This window comes from Alosa sapidissima, chromosome 7 (assembly GCF_018492685.1).
Source record: "Alosa sapidissima isolate fAloSap1 chromosome 7, fAloSap1.pri, whole genome shotgun sequence".
Classification (NCBI taxonomy): Eukaryota; Metazoa; Chordata; class Actinopteri; order Clupeiformes; family Clupeidae; genus Alosa; species Alosa sapidissima.
The window spans coordinates 24,456,012-24,475,677 of record NC_055963.1 but is presented as its reverse complement, the minus strand read 5'-3'; the positions used below and the strand labels follow the sequence as shown (position 1 = coordinate 24,475,677).

At 41.1% G+C, this 19,666-nt stretch overlaps 1 protein-coding gene across 1 annotated transcript; it reads right to left on the bottom strand.

Moving 5' to 3' along the window:
• Window positions 1-320: 320 nt before the first annotated feature.
• On the bottom strand, window positions 321-13,830 carry ptk6a (PTK6 protein tyrosine kinase 6a). Its single transcript, XM_042098954.1, has 8 exons — window positions 13,262-13,830; window positions 11,800-11,921; window positions 9,960-10,120; window positions 9,127-9,295; window positions 5,777-5,935; window positions 1,957-2,138; window positions 1,680-1,833; window positions 321-1,454 (listed from the first exon to the last, which is right to left on the bottom strand). Exons 1-8 carry the CDS (start codon window positions 13,708-13,710, stop codon window positions 1,219-1,221), a joined length of 1,632 nt encoding a protein of 543 aa, XP_041954888.1. The 5' UTR covers window positions 13,711-13,830; the 3' UTR covers window positions 321-1,218.
• Between the last annotated feature and the right edge of the window lie 5,836 nt (window positions 13,831-19,666).

Here is a 19,666-nt window from a genome sequence, read left to right as displayed (position 1 = left end):
TCCTCACGTTTTCCACAAGCATCTGAAACTGCCAGCACGCAAGCATGACCCCCAGATGAGAAAATGGCAGTGTCGGTGGTCTAGGAATTCCCCTATTTGTTGGCAGGAGGTAGGAGTTGGCAAAAACATCACCTGGGACACTCCACCAAATTTGGCCCTATAACAGCAAACACACAGTACGTACCGTACTTTACTTGTTTACATAACTCTTTTCTGAGGTTGTTAATAATGTGTGACACTGCCACTATAATAATTTGTGCCACTGGCAGGAAATTAGACCTGAATGAAGAGGAAAAACACACAGACAATAATGACAGCTATAAAATCAATTCTCTGCATTTTCATCTGTCAATGTATTATATGTCACTGAGTAATATTCATGTCACAACATATTGTAGTATATGTATGATGTAATCATCATGGGTTTGTTTTGTTATCAAGGCCCCATTTCAGACAGCAGTGGCTCAAAAGTACCTACTGTTCAACATATACATTATGCTTGCAGTATAAGCAGGTATCATTCAGAGGGTTATCAATTAAAAGGTAGTGAAAGGAAGATCATTGGGTTGCACTTTACTTGAATGTATCTACATAACAATTACATGACACTGTCGTGAACGTGTCATAAACATTATAAACAAGTCATAAACGTGTCATTCGGTTTTTGTCATTCAGAATTTTGACAGTGTCATTCAGTTTTTGTCATGACAAGTTAGGGTTAGGGTTAAGCTTAGGCTTAGGGTTAGAGTTATGACAGTGTCATGTCACTCTTATGTATATACCTTCAAGTAAAATGTTACCGATCATTGTAATGATCATCACAATTAATTAATTATATATAATATATTACTTAACACATTCTGGTAATTCAGGTCATAGATTCATGTTTTCAGAAGAAAAAAACACACATTCTAGATCCTGTTTGAGAGTGTAAGAACAACATTGTTCCAGACAGGCACTGGCATTCTCACGCAGATCCAAACAGTAATACATGTCACAACATCTTCAAAGGAATGTGGCGAAGGCTGAAAGGAATGTGGCGGAGGTGTTTGCCTAGTTCATGTCGCATATTGGTCTGCCACAGAGCCCACATGGCACCACCAGAACCCCAGAACCCCAGTTCTTAAACCCACATGTGTGCAATGGATGTGAAGTCTCTCTCCAACGGCTGCCCCCGTGTGGTTGCTCCCTAGACGTGGTTGCATCCTGCTCTGTCTCTCACTCATCACTGCCCCCTAGTGCCTCTGGATCGTCAACACAGCTCTCTGGGGTACACTCATCGTAGCGACAAGAGGACTGCAAAAGGGATCGGAGCTCCTTAAAGTCGGGTCGTTCCTCTGGCGAATCGCTCCAGCACATCAGCATGATATCATAAATGTGCCTTGGACATTTGGATGGGCAAGGCAGCCGATATCCGCTGCTGATGAGCTGGAATATCTCATGGGTTGCATAAGCTGCAAGACGCAAACAACATAGCTGAAGTGTTGGGCTTATGTCCTGTATCAGGTATTATCTATCTATCTATCTATCTGTCTGTCTGTCTGTCTGTCTGTCTGTCTGTTTACAAAAATAACTCTAAACACTAATGTTGTATGTACACAAATTGACAATTTCACATGTAGAAATACCTATCAGACACATGCATACAGCTACACTACCATGCTGGTGCAAACATTTACTTGGGTATGGTGATCCTCCATAACTGAAGATTTCAAAGAGCAGTATTCCAAACGACCAGACATCTGATTTGTTCGAGAACCTTCCGTGGCTAATGGCTTCCGGAGCACACCACTTATACGGGATCTTCTTGTCATCCGAAACATAAAATGGCTCCTGAGGTCAAATGTTGATGACAGGTAACTACATTATACAACTAAATTACAGGTTTAACATTACATTTAAAATATATAGATATATAAACAAAAAGAGCTACTGAAAGTTAGTCTGATGGACGACCTTGATGACTCGAGCAAGGCCAAAGTCTGCCACTTTGCAGATGTTTCCCTCTCCCACCAGGACATTTCGCGCGGCCAGGTCACGGTGGATGCTGTTCTCTGACTCAAGGTAGGCCATGCCATCGGACACCTGAATGGCCATGTTCGTCAGGGAGAGTAAGTCCATACTCTGTCCCTCTGGATCTGCAGCAGAGAGAGAGATACATGAGTGCTTACTCCTACTCAAATGTTACCAAAACTAGATGTACCGCAGAGCGGTACAAAATATGACCGCCGCCCAGTCCAGCACGTTTTCCACAGAAATAAGTCACGCTGAAAGGCATATATGATTCTAACTATCTCACTGAATTGCATTATGCACACTCAATTCTCACTGGTATCTGCTAGACAACAAGTACCAAAACATGATTAGTTCATAGATTTCACATGTAATATACATTTTATACAACCCCACCCCCATCTTGCCTGTTCATAATTTTGAGAAATTCATGAATTGTGTGCATGTACATGTTTATGTTTACGTGTGTGTGGGTGTGTGTGTGTGCGTGCATGTGCATGTGCTTGTGTGTTTGCCTGTTTATGTGCCTGTGTGTGTGCATGTGCATGCATGCGTATATATGTCTACTGTGTGAGTATGTGTCATACGTAGGATTACTGTGAATGTTTGTGTGCGTGTGTATCTGTTTATGCACATGTGTGCATATGGAATGGGTTTACATGACCCCTGGAGGCAAACATACGCAAAAAATTGGTCATCCTAGGCCCTACGGTTCTCAAGATATTCACAGAAAACTGTGTCTGCCCTACCCTACTTTCGGGGGGTCCAGTCCAGCGGGGGGGGGGGGGGGCTACAGATCAAAACGAAAAGCGATGGTTCCATGCTATCCATGTGGGGTTACATGCCCCCTGGTCGTGTACCCTGGTCTTTCAGTGTCCCGGGAATCCTTGTTGGTGTACGGTCACTAAATGTACACATAAATGATTTTATTGTAAGGCCCCCCATGAACGAAAGGCCCCCCATGAAGTCCACGAAACTTGGCATGCATTCGGAGGGTGTCATAATGATCCTACACTTTCAATTTTGTGCAGTTTTGACCATGTCAGCCAGAGATATTGTGATGAAAACACCTAATGTTTTGCTTTTTAATTTTTAACTAGGTGGCACTATACATGAAATAAGTGGTAATGGGATAGGTTGACATGCCCCCTTAAGACCAACATACAAAAAAAAAGGTGGATCTCCTAGGCCCTACGGTTCTCGAGATATTCACAGAAAACTGTCTCCGGCCACCTACAGGCCAGTTGGTGTATAGTAACATAAATTAATTTATTGTGTGGCCCCCCATGAACGGAATTCCACGAAACTTGGCGTGCAATCAGAGGGTGTCATAACGATCCTACACTTCCAATTTCGTGCAGTTTTGACTATGTTAGGTCACAGATACCTGCGATTACAACACCTCATTTTTACTTTTTTGTGTTTAACTAGGTGGCGCTATACATAAAATGAGTGGTTATGGAATGGGTTGACATGGCCCTTTGAGATCAACATACAAAAAAAATGGTCCTCCTAAACCCTACGGTTCTCGAGATATTCACAGAAAACTGTGTCTGCCCTACCCTCCTTTCGGGGGGTCCAGTGCAGCAGGGGGGCTACAGATCAAAACGAAAACAGGAGGTTCCATGCTATCCATGTGGGGTTACATGCCCACCAAGTTTTGTGTACCCCGGTCTTACAGTGTCCCGGGAATCCTTGACGGAAATTTGGACATGCGAAAAAGAAAAAGAAAAAATCTGACTAAACCTATATGACCGCTGCTTCGCTGCGCGGCGGTCATAATAATTTAAAAAAATACTTACAGAGAAGCTGTAACCAGTAAAATAAGTAACCAGTGCATATTTTAGGAATGTGAATACATAAGTAGGTGAAGAAATAATATGTTGTTCAAAGACAAAAGACAAAAAAAATTCTCAAAGAAAAACTTGCTTGACCAGATTCAGGCCTTTCTTCTGGGTAGGCTTTACACTCGTTCTCAGTCACTTTGGTGCATTTCTCCAATAATCATTAAAGTTTGCCCAACAGTAAGTGCATTTCACAATACAATTAGTACAAACTGCACTACACAGTGGATAACCTGCAAAAGCATGTAACTATAACAAATCCTTTTACCATTGATTATGAATAAGATAGTTAAAATGGTTAGTCATGTTTTCAGTAACATTACAGTAGTACAGTAGTAAAATAGTAGAACTATTTTGTTACGTATAGGAAAATGATTGAAAATGTGGTATGTTAATCTTTGTCTGTGTGACACACCAATTTCAGCTGTACGATGTTACACATTACTGTATGTGGAATATTATTGGCCAGGATAATAATTTCCCTTTGGGGGAATCTATTTATCTATCTATAGTAATCTATATATCTATATAAATTCATTCAGTATACTTCTACAATATATGGTTATGGTTATGGTTATGGATTTAACAGACGCCTTTGTCCAAAGCGACACATAAATACAAAACAACATAATAATATTTAAAATTGAACAGGGAACAGATTAGAATGTTGGTCAAATATAATACGGAGAATAGTTATAATAAACAATAATATCAATTCAATCAATAGCCTAATAAAAAAAGCAATGAAAAAAGGGGAAAGGCAATAATAAAACAATTATGTCCATTCAATCAATAATATAAAAACAATGACATGCTACAGAGACTACATTAAGGAGAATATCAATAATAAACAATAATGTCAAATTAATTAACAGCCCAATTAAAATAAAACAACATTATACAAACCATAACACATAAGTGCTTAAACAACTAAGTATATGATGAATAGGAATGTCTTTAGACAGGAACGGAGAGCACTGGGCAATTCATTCCACCAACATGGAACCACTGAAGAAAAGACTCTGGAATTAGACCCAGTTTTCATGACTGGTCGACACAACAGAGGCTCACTAGAAGACCGCAGTGGGCGGTTGGGGATGTAAGGCTTGATTATTGAATTAAAATAACTAGGAGCAGATCCAGTCAGATACTGTTTGTATTGCAGATAGTTACCAGATGATGTCATTCAATGTCATCCAAGAAAGGAAGACCTATAGTACTGTCAGAATGAAAGACTGTTTTAATACCTTTTTACAGTACTACAATATCTTACAGTAGGGGGAAATACACTAAATTAGAAATGTGAATATAGGAAACGACCCTTTGGCAGCACTATACATATGTATATGTATTGACAATTGAAGAAGATTCATGATATGCACTTCTGAGCTTAAAGAAATGGTTGTTCACTGATTCTTCTATCTTCACCCATTGTGAAACACATAAGTAATTAACGAATCTTGAGGATATTTAAAAAATATATATGGAATAGAAATGGCAAAATTATACTTGACAGATTACATATGACAACTGGTTGAACATAATTGCATGTAATGACTCAAGCAATGAACCAAAAATGCACACTGACATACGCTATTGATAATGCAACAAAGACACAGACAATTGTACACATTGCATGGATGTATTCACTAGTAGTTTTGACAATTTCATTTCAAGAGCATGAGGAAAGTAATCTAAGAAATGCACCAAAACGATTGCGGTAACCTGTGGTTACAAGAAGACTTTGTCACATATCCATTATTGTACTCCTCATTCACTGCCCTGAATGCATAAAACAGGAAACTGAGCAACTGGACTCTAAATAGGATCAATGGGCATCATAGCAAACAGAGCCAAGTCCTACTGACACAAGATGGCACAGAAGGAGGGGGGTTAAAGGAAGGGGGAGGGGCAACAACCTCTGAGGAAGTGAAGCAGGTTGCCCTTCGCCATGAGCTCGGTGATGATGTAGAAGGGCATGGCATCGGTGCAGATGGCAAAGAGTGAGATGAGGTGCTTGTGCCTCAACCTCTTCAGAATCTGTGTCTCCAGATGGAACTCACGGTGATCCAGGGCATCTGACACACAACAGAAAGAGAGCAGGAGGAGAGCAGCAGGAGAGTAAGAGGAGAACAGGAGGAGAACAGCAGGAGAGTAAGAGGAGAACAGGAGGAGAACAGGAGGAGAGTAAGAGGAGAGTAAGAGGAGAACAGGAGGAGAACAGGAGGAGAGCAGGAGGAGAACAGGAGGAGAGTAAGAGGAGAGCAGGAGGAGAACAGGAGGAGAGTAAGAGGAGAGTAAGAGGAGAACAGGAGGAGAACAGGAGGAGAGCAGGAGGAGAACGGGAGGAGAGTAAGAGGAGAGTAAGAGGAGAGTAAGAGGAGAACAGGAGGAGAGCAGGAGGAGAGTAAGAGGAGAGCAGGAGGAGAACAGGAGGAGAGTAAGAGGAGAGTAAGAGGGGAACAGGAGGAGAGCAGGAGGAGAGTAAGAGGAGAGTAAGAGGAGAACAGGAGGAGAGCAGGAGGAGAGCAGGAGAACAGAAGGGGAGAGTAAGAGGAGAACGGGAGGAGAGCAGGAGGAGAGCAGGAGAACAGAAGGGGAGAGTAAGAGGAGAACGGGAGGAGAGTAAGAGGAGAGTAAGAGGGGAACAGGAGGAGAGCAGGAGGAGAGTAAGAGGAGAACAGGAGGAGAACAGGAGGAGAGTAAGAGGAGAGTAAGAGGAGAACGGGAGGAGAGGAGGAGGAGAGTAAGAGGAGAACGGGAGGAGTAAGAGGAGAACGGGAGGAGAGTAAGAGGAGAACGGGAGGAGAGGAGGAGGAGAGTAATAGAAGTTACTTCTCCTATTACTCTCCTCCTCCTCTCCTCCCGTTCTCCTCTTACTCTCCTCCCGTTCTCGTTCTCCTCTTACTCTCCTCCTCCTCTCCTCCCGTTCTCCTCTTACTCTCCTCCTGTTCTCCTCCCGTTCTCCTCTTACTCTCCTCTTACTCAGGTATGTTTTTTTTTGGGTGCGTCAGGTATGTAGAAGCCCTTACGGCGCTTCTGTGACGTCACATTGTCGCGCTACAGGTCGGGTGCGTCGAGTATGTGGGACGTTTAAGACAAGTCAGGGAATTTCTATTCATCTATGCTCTCAGTGTGGTAAAATATGAAATGTATGTATCACTGTTGTACTGGTGTCAGTTTCTGTGTATCTGATATAAGGCAACTCATTCATATTTTCATCTTCAGGGCTTCTTGTTAGCACTGCAAGTTTCACAGACATTTGAAATCATTCATAAGTGAACTCAGTGACTCTATATTCTGAATTCACTGAATATGGGTAATTCAAAGATTGTCTGAGAGAATATGTGAGATACAAATAGTGGGTGGATATATCAAAGTATACAGTCAGCAAATCCAAATTGATTTGAACGTGACATGTAAAAACCTCATTCCACACTGTAAAGTACTGTTTCAATGTCTCATATTACTATAGAGTGGTGAAGCCCCGCCCCTTCTTCTTCCGGTCCATGGGACCTATCTTTCAAAAAATTATGAACGGGAGTTAATGGAGAGATAACAATTATTTTTTGGTCAAGTTTGAATTGTCCCACAAATTTCACATATGATGTGTGTGAATTTAAAAGATAATTTTTCACGTCAAGAAAGTACTGTTCGGTAGACTTCAAAAGTTATGTTGGTTTTGTGCGAATCCACTCAGTGGACTACATCTCTTGTCTCGAACGATGTACGTCACCAACGTAATGAAACGATAAGAGCTGTTATGCTAGTTAACGGTTGCATCTTGCTGCCTGCTATGTCACTTAACAGTATGTAATGTACAGTCTATGGACGAATACAACTTAACTGTGTTTAATCCTCTGACTCATGGTATTTTCTTCGGCAAGGAAAGCCCAATTAAGACCTGTTGCTGGTATGCCTGTACAATCTAGTGTGGCTGTGAATGAGCTAACGTCACTAGCGCGACTGATGGGTTTGTAGTCGTTGGAATTACGATCTTTCACAATGTTGTAATTCAATAGTTACGAAACAAACTGCAAATGTCTTTACATGAAAAATTGTCTTTAAAATTGACAAACATCATATGGGTAATTCAAGGCACAAGTCAACCGGGACCAGTAAATAATTTCTTTTTCGCCATAGACTGCCGTTCAATTTTTTTTTAAAGATAGGTCCCATGGAGGCAAACGGAAGGGGCGGGACTTCACCACTCTATACCTAAAGTTAACTATAACTAGAGCTTTTGTGGTATTCTGTATATAACATAAATACTGATTAGACAAGATGTATATCTTGGTGCCCTCCCACCTGCCACTCTCAACTCTATAATCTGTGCTTGAAAAAGAAGTCTTTCCTCCACCACCCACGTATCTCAAGCAAGCATGAGGAAACATGGCACTGAATGATGTTGGTTAGTAATCCAGGAGCTACTGAAAGACAGGGGAGACTGGAAAGTCAGGTTTCCACTAACGTGGAAAAAATTACTGTGCAGCATTGCCGTTTTTGTTCCAAACCTCTTACCTGATCATGTCACATCTGAGTCAATGGGCTCTAGTGCCAAAAAGACAGAACATGGTCAAGCAAATACGTTTTTTTTTTCATAAAAATGTATTTGTTTTATGATGTAACCTTTGCAGATGATTTCTCATCTTTTGCTACTGGGAATGTCCAACCGTTCCAGGCTACAAAAATATGGGTCAGCTGAATGTAGGCTAGTTTACCTCCCAGTGTTAAACTGAGTGATTATGAATACTTCACAACTTGTAAAGTGACATTTGATGTAGACTTCATAAGATATTCATGAAATATTTAGCCCATTGACTCAGATGTGACGTGATCAGGTAAGAGGTTTGAAACAAAAACGGCAATGCTGCTTTGCGATTGTTGGACTTTTATTTAAGTTGTTGTCGTTCTGTTTTCCACATTCATGAAAGGTTTGGTATGAATGTTGAGTCATGTCTCATGAAACAGTCATGAATGCTTTATGTGCAGTTTATGACAGCTGCTATGAATGTGGTATGAACTCACCCGTCAAGTAAAGTGTTACCAGTACTTCAAAACTTACCAATGCCAATGTCAATGTCAATATGAATGGCAATATTCAAATCATTTAAAGGGGCATGTTATTGTATGAAGTAATGGTAAAACTATGTAAAACATTCAGAAGACAGGCAGAAACCCTAGACAGATAAATAGACAGACAGACAGATAGACACACACACACACACACACACACACACACACACAGTATATCCATTACATGACATACCATTTTTCTTCAGGACCTTGATAGCAACATTGACAACGCCTTTCCACTTTCCACGGTACACCTCTGAAAAGTAACCTGAGCCCAGCTGCTCTTCAAGAGTGAACTCAGCCTTGGGAAGTTCCCAGTCTTCCACTGTCGCATGGGAAAGATCCTGTGGCTCTGGCTTCCTCTGTCAACACACACAGCATATGTTGCACACACAAACACACACACAGAATTCCTTACAGTTTCTTACTGTAATTAGGTGTCCTGGTTTCCTGAGTGATACTGTGATGACTAAATATATAACAATGTGAGACATGAGGACAGAGATTTCTGATGAAACCTGCCTTTCATAATCACACGTCTAATGCTTATGACTCATTGATGTTTACAGCAAACCTGGTGTTTTCCCATCTCCAGAATGTATGGAATTTCTGACCTGTTTATAGCAATTGTTCTAGTGTTAGTGTCAAATCTACCACTTCTGTTGCTATCCTTCCCTTCATGATAGATGGTTATCAGTAAAGAAATGAAGGCCAATGTTGCGTGCGTCTTATAATTTTTTTTCATGTTACAGCAGCCTCCATCTTACGGTATGTACTCACTTACTGCAGGTTGCAGGTTGATGTAACATTGAACACCACGGTCACAATCAAGGCAAAATATGCCACCACACACACACAAACACATCTACACACATACACACACACACACACACACACACACACAACACACACACACAACACACAACACACACACAAACACATGCACACACACACACACACACATGCACATACTGTATTTATCAGGCCCGGCTTGGCAGTGTAAGCTAACAGGTCTTACGGTCTTACCTGGGCACAGGCCTCTGTAATCTGGACGGTGGACAGCAAGTGGCTTCTGTAGTGCGTCACCAGGGCCTCCACATCTGGGAACATCAGATTCGAAACCACATAGAACAACCCCTCCTCTCCCTGGAAGATCTGGAAATGCTTCACCTTATCATCTGCCTTCACTGCAAGGGTACAAAAAAAAACAAGACATGACACGTGTGAATGGGCAAGATCTACAGGTCTACACTGAGAAGTGAGACTCAAAGGAGGCCTATCTATGATTCAAAAGCAAAAGGTCAGCTGAGTCAATGGGCCCTATCATGATGGTCTAAAGCTCACCGCTAAACGAATAATCATCACGACGCAAAGCTCCTATCGTACACTCAAGTTTTTCGCCATGCCCGTCTCTTTTATTGAGCAAAACCAAGGGGTGTGGCAATTAACAACCTAAGGAGCGGTCTAGCGCATTATCTAAAAATCGCTATCGTACACTACCTAAAAAGCATTACGCCACTGACCAAGAGAAACCTAGTCAGAAATCCATGGCGAGTTGTTTATATGTTATTTTAAGAGCACATTATTAACAGTGAACTACACCCTGCTTCTCTTGTCCACAGGAACGCCCACCAGTGCACATCCATTGATGGGAATTATTTTGGAGTTTTAAGACTGGTTTTGGTGGCCATGTAGGCCCTCTTGGCATTAAATAAAGACATCCTCCCCTCCCCCAATGAATGAGAGAGAGGTTGATCCAGAGGCCATGGCCTATAGACCATAGACCATTTTTACCCTCTCTGCTTGTAACAGAATAAACCTGATTCCTGAGTGTTCCTGAAGTTTGCCAGTCTAAGTTAATATTAAGTAATTATTCACCACACTTACTTTCACCATGCAAAACATTATAAATTACACGATTACAATGGGAAACATCATTATAATAAAGATATAACGAAATACGTCTCACAATGAGTAGTTATTCACCATCATTTGCAAATTGGTAATGATGCTTAAAAGTGATTAGGCGAGAGGCACATATGGAGCGCAGCTGAAGACGCACTGTCACGAGATGTAAGCAGCAACTCCTCTGCAATATAAATATCCTTAAGTTTTTTATTCAGTCATTCGAAAATTTTTGGGGTAAGTGTTGCTTTTTTTTAGGCTATGTTTTCAATGGTAACCTATTGTCTGTCAATAGTGAAAGTAACTGTGTATAACTGTTTTACAGTGAAGTTAGCTTCACTTTACCAGTGAGTTCAAATCATAGATGAGTGCAGATGCGTGTAGGCTATATACTGTAGTTTTAGTAAAGCATGGTTTAGTGGAATACCTGTTCCATACGGTCTATCTGCAAGCAGATTCCTTCAAATGCGCCAGTGACCATCAAAATACTGATGCGCTGTTTGAAGTTGCACTGCTTGCTGTTAAAGGGAATGACAGATGTCACTCTCATGGTTTAAAAACACACCCATGACTGATTAAGAAACATAAGGCCCAAACTTTTTGCGCCCAGTGCGCCGGACGTTTGATAACGTTTCATAACAAACCCCAGAATTTGTTTAAACTATTCACCAGTGACCATGTATTTTAGATCGCCAAAATATAGCCTATTGTTTTATATCATGATATTCAGGGTCACTGAAGAAATGAAAGGACATAAAATATATTGCATAATTTTACAAGAAATGTGCTGATCCACGTACATTCACTGTAAACCTAGAGCATTATTAACATTTTAGTTTGATAATGTCTGATAAGATCTGCAAAGTGTCCCTATTGTTACTCATTACTGAAATTTGCTGAGAAGCCATTAACTGTTTACTGTAAACTCTTATGCTTTATAGGAGTGCAAAGGCCAAAGTACCAGATAAGACATATCCCACTTCATCCTTCTCACTGTGCCGCACCAGGAATGCACCTTCAGGATTTGTAGAGGTGAAGAGGAGGTTTTGGGCCTCAAATCGACTTAGCTTTCCAAAATACCACCTGGGAAATACGTCACATGTTAATACATCACATGTTAAACTAAAGTTACAGTGATAATACATGAGGTGACTGAAGCTGTCTTCTTGAGGACTTAACTTCCCCTTAGCGATTGCAAAATATAATAAATTCTGAAAGTTTTTGACCCTTTAGACCTTTTCAGCTTTTCTACGTTGTACATGTTTCACCCATTAAAATGGAATTAAGTACGTTTTCAATCTGCACACAATACTCTACAATAACAAAACGCACACAATGACAAAACAAAAAGTGTTCTGGGTTTCTTTCTTAATTTTTAAAGTATTCAGATCCTTCACTTAGTACTTGGCTAAAGCACTTTTGTGAGTAAGCTTAACACTCCTTTCTTTTGGAAATTATTAAAACATTTCTTGGCTGAATCATTCAAGCGCAACCAACTTGAACTGCATCAATGTAGCCATTTTCAGGTCTCTCCACAGATGCTTCAGGTCATTGTCTTGTTGAAATGTAAACATTCACCCCATGGTGAGCAGCTGGAAGTTTTCACTCATGATTGCTCTATATCTTTCTGCAGCCATCTTTCCCTCTCTCCTGACTCATCTACCAGTCCCTGACACAGTTATGCACGATAGTTGTCCATCTGTAAGGTTCTCTCATCTCGTCTCTGGACGCTATTCATAATGACCACTTCGTTCTTGGTTACCTGTTTGACCAAGGCTCTTCAGCCTCAATTATTCTGTTTGGCTAGGCAGTAAAACTGTTGGTGGTTCTAAATATCTTCCATTTGAGAATGATGGAGGCTACTGGTGCTCTTGGGCACTTCTGATGCTGCAGATTTTTTTGGTCCCTCTGTCCATAATAACCACTAGTCTGCATAGGTGTACAGTATGCATATGGTATTTAGGATTGATGATGTTGGAAACATACTTTGTCTTTCAGGAAGTCAGACTTTTTTATTAGTTGAGCATTTGTTTAACTTATGACTTCCAAATTATTACCAACTATATTACTAAATTATACATATATTATAAATAATGATAAACAAATAATACATTTGCATTGTCAGCTGCAGAGGCTTTATCAGGACTTTCTTGGTAATAAACTACATATTTCTTTCTCTCATAATGTATCCGAAGCATGCATGGAAAAAAGACCTCGGTATCCTCAATGGCAAATATGGTCATGATTAGCGCAATCAATTTATCGTTCGTAGATAGTGAGTAAAGTAGGTACAATTCTGAGTGATTTGAACATAGCCTACCATTGACAAAAACAAAAACAACACCCCTAATAGTAGAGACATTGGCCTATCACGTCGTGAAAAATAACCATACTAAAACGAAATTGGAAAAGTATTTACTCACGGCTGAGATTCTAATGTGTCTCCTTTAACAAGATAATTATAGGGTACAACACCGCTGGCCACCACCTCTCCATTGACGAGTTTCTCCGCTTTCCACCAGTCCCCTGTCCGCTCTGTAACTCTAAACAAGTCATCTGTCTGAAAAGATAATTCCTCCTTTGCCCGCGCATCGAACGGCCACAGCGCCTTGTAGATGCCTAGATTTTCATCCGTTGGTGGCAGTGGCAGAGGCGGCAAATTTCTCTTTGGCTTTGTGGAGTTGTAAGGGAAATATTTCGTGGGTTCAGGTTCTTCCTCAGCTTCTTGGTCTTCACCCTCTGAAAATGTATCGTTGTTGTATCCGTCATGTGTCTCACGGTTGTCTCCGTTTTCTCCGTCTTTTTTATGTTTCCAGGGAGGACAATTTGAACAGTTGAAATATTCACGTATTTTTGTCAAGTCAAAAGGCATATTGCTAGTGCATGGTTCACACGCGCTCTCCTGGACTAACAGACTCGGAATTGTCAAGTGACAAGTGCACGGCACCTTTTAAAGGGCAGACAGTGGAATCCATGCAATAAGGTTCGCGTAAAATCCCTGGAACAAGGAAATGAACCTGGCCAGTTATAAATAAACTGAGGGCATGTATCATAGGCTACTTTTTTCAGTAGTTTAGTCAGTTTTGTCTCTTCATCACCAGTGTAGAGCCAACTGGTTAGCTTACGTCTCATTTTCTTAGGAATAGCCTAATCCTTACAAAAACTAGATGTATCGCAGAGCGGTACAAAATAGGACCGCCGCCCAGTCCCGCACATTCTCGCCACAAAAATAAATCACGCTTGTCAATTTGTCTCCATTTCCTACTTTTGTGTGTGTAAATGAGTGCGTGCATAGTGTGTGTTTATTTTAGTGTATGCTTCTGTGTGTGTGTGTGTGTGTGTGTGTGTGTGTGTGTGTGTGTGTGTGTGCGCGTGCGCTTGTGAGGGTGTTTGTGTGTGTGTGTGTGTGTGTGGGGGGGGGGGGGGGGGGGGGGAGGTTTGTGTGTGTGTTTATGTATGTTCAAGTTCAAGTTTATTTACATAGCACATTATCATACAAAATGTCATTCAATGTGCTTAAAAGAAACAAAAATAAAAATAAAAGATTAACAGCAATAACTAATTAATAAGTAATTGATACAATAAAATAGTAAAATAGATCAAGGGGAAATAAGACTGAATGAATAGGAGGTAAAATAGAAATAAATAAATAAAAAATAAAAATAAACCTAAAAACTAATCAATAAATGCAGAATGAAAAAGTTCAGTTTTTAGTTTCTTTTTAAAACATTCTAGTGTTGGTGTGTATTTGTGTATGTATGTGTGTGTGCCTGCATGTGTGTGTATTTGTATGTGTGTGTGGGTGTTTCTGGGTGTGTTTATGTGTGTGTGTGTGTGAGTGTGCGTATATGCGTGCATGTAGGGATGTGTGCGTGAGTGTGTGTGCGTGTGTGTGTGTGTGTGCGTGCGTGTGTGTGTGCATGCTTGTATACTGTGTGTGTGTGTTTGTGATTATGTGAGTGCCAGTCAAGGTATCACATTCAAAAATAGGTGGTCACATTTTACAAAAATGCTATTGATTGGGTGCTGCTGGAGAATTTGGGCCCAATGACATAAGATACTTTTGGGCCTTCCAAAGGCTAGGGGGGTTCGGGGGGATGTTCCCCTGTGAGGAAACTTTTGAAAAATAACCCCTTAAATCAGTGGTTCTCAAACTTTTCACAATGAGTACCACCTCAGAAAACAATTGGCTCTCCAAGTACCACCATTATGACTAGCATTAAATAGTGTAGAACAGTTTCACATATTGTATATTGTGCATACTGTTTTGCATTGTTGATTGCTGGCAGGTGCCATGGAAACTTCACACCTGTGCATGGACTGATTGTCACCAACTTCAGTTTCTGCTCGACATATTCATCACACTTCTCTTTCTAACACTTCCCTGTTTGGAGCCATGATTGCATGAATGTTCATTATGCATGATCCATCATGTTAGCTTCTTTTTCCTTTGCTTGCCATCACAGCTTAGCTTGTCAACCATTTGCTAATGCTCTATAGTTAAACAAGCCTATAGTAGGCCTATTGGCTCCTATTGGCTAATATGAAAATGGATATAGGCCTACTTTTTTTCATGAATTCCACGAAACTTGGCATGCATTCAGAGGGTGCCATAATGATACTCATCAAATGTTGTACAGTTTTGAACATGTCAGCCAAAGATACCTGCGTTTACAATGCCTCGTTTTTTCTTTTTCATTTTTAACTAGGTGGCGCTATACCTCAAATGAGTGGATATGGGATGGGTTGACATGGCCCCTTGAGACCAAGATACGAAAAAAAGTTAATTCATCCTTTCAGGGGGCCCGGTGCGGCGGGCGGGCGACGGATCAAAACGAAAAACATTGGTTCTGTGTTATCCTTGTGGGACTACTGTACATGGGCACCAAATTTCAGTGTCCCGGGAATCGTTGACGGAAGTTCACTGGAAAAAAAAAACAATTAAAAAATCAGGAAGAAAAAAAACTGACTAAACCTATTTGACCACCGCAGCGGTCATAATAACTGAATATTAGGCTAGGCCTACACATGACGAAATTGAGATCACATCTGTGTGAAAAAAACTTTGCATCAACAGATGAAGCCACTAAAGCAGTAAGCCTACTATCTTTACTACAGCACATTTCGTTCCAAGAATGGTGTCCACTTAAACCAGATAATTGCACTGAAACAATAATATAGGCCTACTGATAATGACCCTATATTTCACACCCAGCTGGATTTGTGGTGATAGAGTACAAATACAGAAGATTCATATACTACAAATGGTTGTTTGAGATATAAAATATTAGTGTTTTTGTCACCTTTGATTCTCTTAAATAAACAAAATCAACCCCCTATAATGAACATGAACTAAAGTGGTGTTTGCACCCATAAAATGCTTAATAAATCTTATTAAATCCAAATGTCTTAACAGTGAGTGCGTCATACTGAGTTGCTGCATGCCCAGAGACGAGAAGGATATGCATCAACTCTGGGGTAGACTCTGAATTAGCTAATTTCCCAAAATCATCTTAAATCTCCTTGTTACCATCTACTTTCTACGGATTTACTGGCTACCGATTATATCTCGTGAACAAACTCTTGCATAAACTGTTGTTGCTCGAGGCTTTGGATTATCGGACTCTATAACCTTGATCGCCAAACTTTTCTGTCAAACGTTAACGTTAAACGTTAAGCCAGTATCAAGGGCTGCAAATAATACCGGGCCAAGGAAACGATATCTGGAAGAAGAAAGCATCAAATTCCTTCTAACGTCTCTCAAAACTAGTGACTCAATATAAAAGTGAGATCTTCTCAGATTACTTACCCGCTACCTGTGTTCGAGTTATCAAGGAACTGCACGATATCGCTGTTGCTAGCCAACTAGCAAACAAACGTTTAAAAAACAGTTGACACCGGCGAGCCCTCGCCGCGACACGATGCCTCCCCTCAGCTGTGCACCAGGCTGCGACTCATGCGTCCTTCTCAGCGAAAAGATAGTGGAACTCGAAGCCAGAATAGCGACCCTCCATCAGATTGAGAAGGATGAACAGTTCCTCGACACCATTCTCTCCGTAAGTAACGTTACCTCTCTTACACACACAAATGCCAGATGCCCTGATTTCACTCTGTCCTCCAATACTTTAACCATGCCATGCACTAATGCAACTTCTGTCCCTGTTGCCTCTCCCCGGCCTCTGCTGAGAACCAAGCCTGCTCTGCTGGCCAGCTCCACTCCACACCAGCCTGAGCCATGGCGTAGAAGCAAGCATCACAAGCACGGCAGACGGTCCGGACGGCACTCAGGCCCAGCCCAACCTATACGACTGGAAAATCGCTATGCCACTCTGACCGAGGATGAGGAGCCCCTCCAGCCCCGAGACAACCATCCTGGTCCCTCCTCAAAGTCGGCGCCCCCCCGACCCCCTCCTCCCCGGACCTCATCAACCTCCACCCTGGTCATCGGCAGTTCCATGGTTAGAGACCTCTGCATTCCCCCATCATGTAGCGGTCCCTCCAAGGTCTACTGCTTCCCTGGTGCCAAGGTCCTTGACATCCAGCAGAAACTCCCAAGCATCCTGGCCCGCCACACCAAGGTCAACAACATCATCGTACACGTGGGCACGAACGACATCAGAGATAAGCAGTCAGTAGCACTGCAGGAAAACTACAAAACTCTCATCACCACTCTGATGGGCACAGAAAAACGCTTTGTCATCTCTGGGCCTCTCCCTACCTACAGAAAAGGTGCTGAGAGATGGTCCAGACTGTTCGATCTCCACACCTGGCTCAAACGCTACTGCGCTTCCCTAAGCATCCCCTATGTCAACAACTGGGGCTTGTTCTGGGAGAGGCCCAGTATGCTGAAGCGTGATGGTCTCCACCCAAACCAACATGGAGCCAGGCTACTCTCTGACAACATAGCGTCCACACTGAGACATTGACATTCTGTAGAAAATATTACAGATTCACGCCCCCCAGGTATTGATTCGAATGGCATTATACATGTGGATGAGTCTGAGAATGTTTTCTGCAGGGTAACATACAATACTACTACCATAGATCAAGCTGTGTCATGCAATAGCATGACTTATGCTTATAGTTCTATTCCAACGTTGATTTCTACCCAACGTATAGTAAAAAGAAAAGACAAATTTAAAACCAGAAACCTAACAAATATTCTTTCCATACCTCAGCATATTCCTCAAAAGCCAGAGGCATTTTCAGCTAACATGGGTTTACTAAATATAGGTGCACTTACTACCAAAACCTTTGCAATCAATGATTTTATTAGTGAAAAAAAATTGGATTTTCTGTTTCTTGTTGAAACCTGGCTGACTTCAGACAGCGAAGCTGTTCTCGTTGAGACTTGTCCCCCAAATTATAATTTCTTCCACTCAATTAGACAAGGCAAACGAGGTGGTGGAATTGCCTCCATTCTCTCAAACAAATATAGTTGCACACGAGTCAACTTTGGCGAATTCGCTTCCTTTGAGTATATTGCCCTCACTCTGAAGGCTGACCCAGCTGTACTTCTATTAACCTTATACCGCCCTCCTAAACTATGGACTGGCTTTCTCGACCAGTTTTCTGAACTTATGTCGCTCATCATCACTAGCTATGATCGGATAATTGTAAATGGCGACTTCAATATTCATGTCAATAAGACAACTGATGCTAAAGCCAGTAAGTTCCTTAATGTGTTGGACAGTTTAGAGCTAAAGCAGCATGTTACAGGACCCACCCACAACCTTGGCAACACCCTCGATCTAGTCATTTCCAGAGGGATAGAAGTCACAGACTTATCAGTAAATGATATAAATATGTCTGATCATCATTGTGTATCTTTTAATATTGTACTACATACTCCAAAAATTCATCCCGAAATTGCAATCAAATCGCGACTCTTGGACATTAGAGCAGAACAGCAGTTCATAGCTCTTATAGACTCCATAAATTTAGATATTTTACATCATCCCATTGATCAAATGGTAGAGGCTCTTAATCGTGAATTAGGCGCTCTGCTTGACAGAGTGGCACCCTTAAAGACTAAAAAAAGGCCCTGTAGCAAACTGACACCTTGGATGAACGAAAATATCCATGATCTAAAAAGATCATGTAGGAAAGCTGAGAGAACATGGAGAAAAACTAAGTTACAGGTTCACCGTGCCATTCTAAAAGAAAAAATTGCAAATTATAATAGAGCTATTCGGAATGAGAGGAGGAACCACTTCTCTAAGGTAATTGCTGAAAACAGTGGAAACTCTAGGGTGTTGTTCTCTACCATTGATAGGCTATTGCATCAAACACCTTTTGATACACTCAGTCAGGCATCCTCTCTAAGATGCGAAGAATTTGCAGACTTCTTCAAAAACAAAGTCATTTCTATAAGGGAGGCTATTGGTAACATAAGTAATATGTTTGATAGTACACCCAAAAACAGCCCCCCAAAATTAAGGTCCTTTAGCACTATTACTCAATCTGAGCTTGGTAAAATTATAACTCAAACCGGCTCCTCAACATGTGTTTTAGATCCAATCCCTACTACATTCCTCAAAAAAGTATATGATGGCTTAGCTCCCTTTTTTCTCAAGGTAATAAATACCTCATTAGAAACAGGTATATTTCCAACTGCTTTTAAAACCGCTGTTGTGAAACCTTTACTTAAAAAGTCAAATCTTGACCATACCAATCTGAGCAACTACAGGCCTATATCAAATCTATCGTTTTTGAGCAAAGTACTTGAAAAAGTTGTTTGTAATCAGTTAAATACCTTCCTCAACGAAAACAGTATCCTTGAAAAATTCCAATCAGGTTTTAGATCAAATCACAGCACAGAAACGGCT